The sequence below is a fragment of the Salvelinus sp. IW2-2015 genome, unplaced genomic scaffold (assembly GCF_002910315.2).
Source record: "Salvelinus sp. IW2-2015 unplaced genomic scaffold, ASM291031v2 Un_scaffold3652, whole genome shotgun sequence".
Taxonomy (NCBI): domain Eukaryota; kingdom Metazoa; phylum Chordata; class Actinopteri; order Salmoniformes; family Salmonidae; genus Salvelinus; species Salvelinus sp. IW2-2015.
In genome coordinates, this window is record NW_019944929.1 from 1,814 (window position 1) to 8,076 (window position 6,263).

At 43.2% G+C, this 6,263-nt stretch overlaps 1 protein-coding gene across 1 annotated transcript; it reads left to right on the forward strand.

Moving 5' to 3' along the window:
• Positions 1-1,490: 1,490 nt before the first annotated feature.
• On the forward strand, positions 1,491-5,567 carry LOC112076265 (ras-related protein Rab-27B). The gene is made up of 2 exons (XM_024143104.2): positions 1,491-1,650; positions 5,008-5,567. The coding sequence occupies exons 1-2, from the start codon at positions 1,514-1,516 to the stop codon at positions 5,192-5,194; spliced, it is 324 nt and encodes a 107-aa protein (XP_023998872.2). The 5' UTR covers positions 1,491-1,513; the 3' UTR covers positions 5,195-5,567.
• Positions 5,568-6,263: the final 696 nt, after the last annotated feature.

Sequence of the window (6,263 nt, forward strand, 5' to 3'; positions counted from 1 at the left end):
TGAGTTAGCGAGGCTCAGACCTGAGTTAGCGAGGCCCAGACCTGAGTTAGCGAGGCCCAGNGCGAGGCCCAGTCCAGAGTTAGCAAGGCCCATACTTGAGTTAGCGAGGTTAGCGAGGCCCAGTCCAGATTTAGCAAGGCCCAGTCCTAATTTAGCGAGGCCCAGACCTGAGTTAGCGAGGCCCAGACCTGAGTTAGCGAGGTTAGCGAGGCCCAGTCCAGCATTAGCGAGGCCCAGTCCAGTGGTTCAAAACACTTCAAAAGAAGTGATCCTCACCCTGTATTAATCTGAAACAATACTTGTATTAATTAGCCAACGTTTTGACAGCACGCTGCCTTCATCAGGGTAGTAGTATTCAGCTGTGACATTCTGTATTCTAATCACACTGATGGAATGTAAACCAATCAGGATTTAGGCCTAGCCATCCAATCAGGGTTTAGGCCTGGCCATCCAATCAGGGTTTAGACCTGGCCATAGCACTATCACAGCATCCTCATTAGTTGTTAATGATATTGTCAATACTTTAGACGCTAAAATTAAATGTGCTGCTTGGTTTGTAGACCTGTCAAAAGCTTTTTGATACTGTTGATCGTGTTATTTTATAGAATACGTTGTCCTCGATAGGTCTGAGCTCTGACGCCGTTTCTTGGTTTCATGATTATCTTAGTGACAGAACTCAGGCCGTCGTGATTGATGGGGTTAAGTCTGAATTTCTTGATGTACATAAAGGTGTACCACAGGGGTCCATTTTGGGACCTGTTCTCTTCACTATTAATATAAACAACATTGGTCAATCTGTTAAAAAATCATAAACTTCATCTATATGTGGATGATAGTATTATGTATGATATTGCCCTAACTGTTGATCTGACTGTTGATCTGACTGTTGATCTGACTGTTGATCTGGCTGTTGATCTAACTGTTGATCTGGCTGTTGATCTGACTGTTGATCTGACTGTTGATCTGGCTGTTGATCTGGCTGTTGATCTGGCTGTTGATCTGACTGTTGATCTGGCTGTTGATCTGACTGTTCATCTGGCTGTTGATCTGACTGTTGATCTGGCTACATGTTCCATCATTAAAATGTCTCAGATGGACTACATGTTCCATCATTAGAATGTCTCAGATGGACTACATGTTCCATCATTAGAATGTCTCAGATGGACTACATGTTCCATCATTAGAATGTCTCAGATGGACTACATGTTCAATTATACAGTGTATATAGTGTTTAATTTGTGTTTGATATTGTATTATACAGGGCGCATTTGTAAAAGAGACCTTGGTCTCAGTATGTCTTCCTGTCAAATAAAAGTTACATAACTCATCCTGGCTTTAGATTTAGGGAGAGCACAGGAAGTAGAAAAGGTGACTAAAAGGTAAACTATAGAATGAGTATGAGGGCCCACAGCGCTTCACATGTCCCAAAGAGATGGACACCAAAGGAAAAGGAGCGACTGGGAGGCAGAAAAAGGGTGCTTAGTGTTTTTTTGTCCACAATGTTAACGGTGCCATGTTGTCCTCAGGCCAGCTGCAGGCCAATGCGTACTGTGAGAACCCAGACATGGTGTTGGTGGGCAACAAGGCAGACCTGGCGGACCAGAGAGAGGTGCAGGAGGAGCAGGCTAAGGAACTAGCCGACAAGTACGGGTGAGTYGGAGAGAGTTACCCTCGTCATCTACACAGACAGTGAGCTCCAAAAGTAGAGGGACAGTGACACGTGTTTAGTTATTTTGGCTCTGTACTCCAGCACTTTGGATTTGAAATGATACAATGACTATGAGGTTAAAGTGCAGACGGTCAGCTTTAATTTGAGGGTATTTTCCTCCATATCGGGTGAACCGTTTAGAAGTTACAGCACCTTTTTGTACATGGTCCTTCCATTTTAGGGGACCAAAAGTATTGGGACAAATTCACTGTATTAAAGTAGTGAAAAGTTTAGTATTTGGTCCCATATTCCTACCACTCAATGACTACATCAAGCTAGAGACTTGACAAACTTGTTGGATTCATTTGCTGTTTGTTTTGGTTGTGTTACAGATTATTTTGTGCCCAATAGAAATTAATAGTAAATAATGTAGTGTCTCATTTTTAAGCCACTTTTAATGTAAATTTGAATAGAATATGTTTCTAAACACTTCTACATTAACGTGGATGCTACCATGGTTACCGACAATCCTGAATGAATAGCACAAATATCATACCCCCAAGACATGCTAACCTCTCACCATTACAATAACAGGGGAGGTTAGCATTTTATATTATGCCTCAAGACATGCTATACCTCTCACCATCTACAATAAGGGGAGAGTTGCATTTTATATCATACCCTCAAGACATGCTAACTCTCACATAAATAACAGGGGAGGTTAGCATTTTATATCATCCCTCAAGACATGCTAACCTCTCACATTACAATAACAGGGGAGGTTAGCATTTTATATCATACCCTAAGACTGGCTACTCTCACTTACATAACAGGGGAGGTTAGCATTTTATATCATACCACAAGACATGCTAACCTCTCACCATTAAATAACGGGGAGGTTAGCATTTTATTATCATGCCCTCAAGACATGCTAACCTCTCACCATTACAATAAAGGGGAGATTAGCATTTTATATCATACCCTCTAGACATGCTAACCCTCTCACCATTCACATAACAGGGGAGTTAGCATTTTATATCATACTCTAGACATGCTAACCTCTCACCATTACAATAACAGGGGAGGTTAGCATTTTATCATACCCTCATGAGACTGCTAACCTCTCACCATTATCAATAAGGGGTAGTTAGCATTTTATTTCATACCCTCAAGACATGCTAACCTCTCACCATTAAATAACAGGGAGGTTAGCATTTTATATCATACCAAAGACAAGCTAACCTCTCCATTACAATAAACAGGAGGTTAGCATTTTAATATCAGTCCCTCAAGACATGCTAACCTCTCACCATTACAATAACAGGGGAGATTACATTTTATATCAATCGCTCCTAGACATGCTAACCTCTCACCATTACAATAACAGGGGAGGTTAGCATTTTTATATCATACCCTCAAGACATGCTAACCTCTCACCATTACAATAACAGGGGAGTTAGCATTTTATATCATACCCTCAAGACATGCTAACTCTCACCAATTACAATACAGGGGAGGTTAGCATTTTATCATACCACAGACATGCTAACCTCTCACATTACAATAACGGGGGGTTAGCATTTTATATAATACCCTCAAGACATGCTAACCTCTCACCATTACAATAACAGGGGAGTTAGCATCTTTATAGTTCATATACCTCTCAGACATGCTAACTCTCACCATTACAATAACAGGGGAGGTTAGCATTTATATCATACCTCAAAGACATGCTAACTCTCACATTACAATAACAGGGAGATTAGATTTTATTCATACCCACAAGACTGCTAACCTCCACCATTACAATAACAAGGGAGTGTAGCATTTTATATCATACCCCAAGACATGCTAACCTCTCACCATTACAATAACAGGGGAGGTTAGCATTTTATATCATACCCCAAGACATGCTAACCTCTCACCTTACAATAACAAGGAGGTTAGCATTTTATATCATACCCTCAAACATGCTAACTCTCACCATTACAATAACAGGGAGGTTGCATTTTATACAATACCTCAAAGACATCGCTAACCTCTCACCATTAAATAACAGGGGAGTTAAGCATTTTTATCATACTCCAAGACATGCTAACCTCTCACCATTACAATAACAGGGAGGTTAGCATTTTATATCATACAACCAAGACATGCTACCCCTCACATAAAACAGGGAGTTAGCATTTTATATATACCCCAAGACATGCTAACTTCACAATAAATAACAGGGAGTTAGCATTGTATAATACCCAGGACATGCTAAAGTAGTGAACATATAGGGAATATGGTGCCATAGGCTCTGGTCTAAAGGTAGTGCACTATTAGGGAATAGGGTGCATAGGGCTCTGTCTAAAGTAGTGCACTATATAGGGAATAGGGTTTCATAGGGCTCTGGTCTAAAGTAATGTACTACCTATGGAATTAGGGTGTCATTTGGACGCAGACGATGCCCCTCTGTCATGTCTGAGTGCTGGCTTGTCATTCAGAGCTGTACTTGCAGAGAGTTTGTGGTTCATTACATAAAATAATACCTGGTGGATCTCTTCTCAAGACATAACCGGAGTCGTTTGGTTGTTATTACAACAGTCTCTATCAGTGTCCTATCATGTTCAGTCCCTTCTACCCTGACGTGCTTGACATGGTCACTCAATTTAACTTTCAGATATAGATACAACTAGTAAGACCAGGTAGAATGCTCTGATGTGGGTGTTGGTGTGATCCTGTCTGGTGTGGTCCTGTCTGAGTGTGGTTGTGGTTGGTGTATTTGGTCTGATGTGGGTGTTGGTGTGGTCCTGTCTGATGTGGGTGTTGGTGTGATCCTGTCTGGTGTTGGTGTGATCCTGTCTGGTGTGGGTGTTGGTGTGGTCCTGTCTGATGTGGGTGTTGGTGGTGGTCTGGTCTGATGTGGGTGTTGGTGTGGTCCTGTCTGATGTGGGTGTTGGTGTAGTCCTGTCTGATGTGGGTGTTGATGTGGTCGCTGTTGTGGCCTGGTGTGGTCTGACTGATGTGGGTGTCGGTGTGGTCCTGTCTGATGTGGGTGTTGGTGGTGGTCCTGTCTGATGTGGGTGTTGGTGTGGTCCTGTCTGGTGTGGTCCTGTCTGATATGGGTGTTGGTGTGGTCTGTCTGATGTGGGGTTTGGTGTGGTCCTGTCTGATGTGGGTATTGGTGTGGTCCTGTCTGATGTGGGGTGTTGGTGTGGCCCCGTCTGATATAGGTGTTGCGTGATCTGTCTGGTTGTGGTCTGTCTGAAGTGGGTGTTGACGTGGTCCTGTCTGATGTGGGTGTTGATGTGGTCTGTCTGATGTGGGTGTTGGTGTGCGTCCTGTCTGATGTGGGTTCTGTATGTCACCTGTAGGATCCGTACTTTGGAGACGTCGGCAGCGACGGGGTCTGAGGTGGACAAGGCGGTCCTCACTCTACTAGACCTGGTCATGAAGAGGATGGAGCAGTGTGTCGACAAACCCACCGCCGAGCCCGCAAACGGGGGAGGAGCCACCAAGCTGGAGGACGCTGCGCCTGACCAGAAGAAGTGTGCATGTTAGACTTGGCCCCTCCCACGTCCCCTTCTCCCTACTCTGATTGGTGCTCTAGCACCCCCTCTGGTGGCCAGACACAGAAGTGCAGCAGCATCATGATGTGTGAGGGGCAGCTCAAGCAACCACACTGCAATGGCGCTGTAGTTCTGGCCTTGCATGGCCTGTGTGTACTGTGCTGGGCCTGACTATATGTCTCTCCTGTCCTGTCCTGTGTTGTGTCTCAAATGTCACCCTGTACCTTATTACAGGGCTCCCGAGTGGCGCAGCGGTCTAAGGCACTGCATCTCAGCACTAGAGGCGTCATTACAGACGCCCTGGTTCGATTCCGGACTGTATCGCAACCGGCCGTGATTGGGAGTCCCATAGGGCGGCGCACAATTGGCCCAGCGTCGTCCGGGTTAGGGTTTGGCCGTCGTTGTAAAATAAGAATTTTTTTCTTAACTGACTTGCCTAGTTAAAGGTTAAATAAAGGTGAAATAAATATAGTGCATTACTAGTCAGAAGTAATGCACTATATGAATAGGGTGCCATTTGGGACGAGAGTCTGGCCTACCAGAGGCCTATGCTTTATAGGACTTTATATCCCAATGTTGTTTACAATTGTATGTCCAATCTAATCTACTGCCTTGGCTGTTAAGGCCCTATCCATACTACAGTACCAATATTACAGTATATTAATAAAACATGTGACCACTTATTTATATATGATTTATATTTAGTTTTTTTTTTGTGTATTTAAATATAAGTTCTCATTTTTGTTTTTTTTAATGTCTTTTTTGTTTTAGAATAAATGATGGTTCCACCCTTTAATTTGAATCCCCAAGTAACAGTAGACAATAAGTGTCTAGCTAAACAATAACAGTGTCAAGCTAAATGTGCATAAAAGACAGTAACAACTTTATCATATTGTAATATCACTCAGTCAGGAAAATATATTGCCAAAGCAGAACACCTAATCCCTTGATAACTGCCGTTGGCCTGTTTGTCTGTGTGCCAAAATCACCTTCACATTTCCTGTAGTCCAGGGCAGGTTTGTCTGTGTGCCAAAATCACCTTCACATTTCCTGTAGTCCAG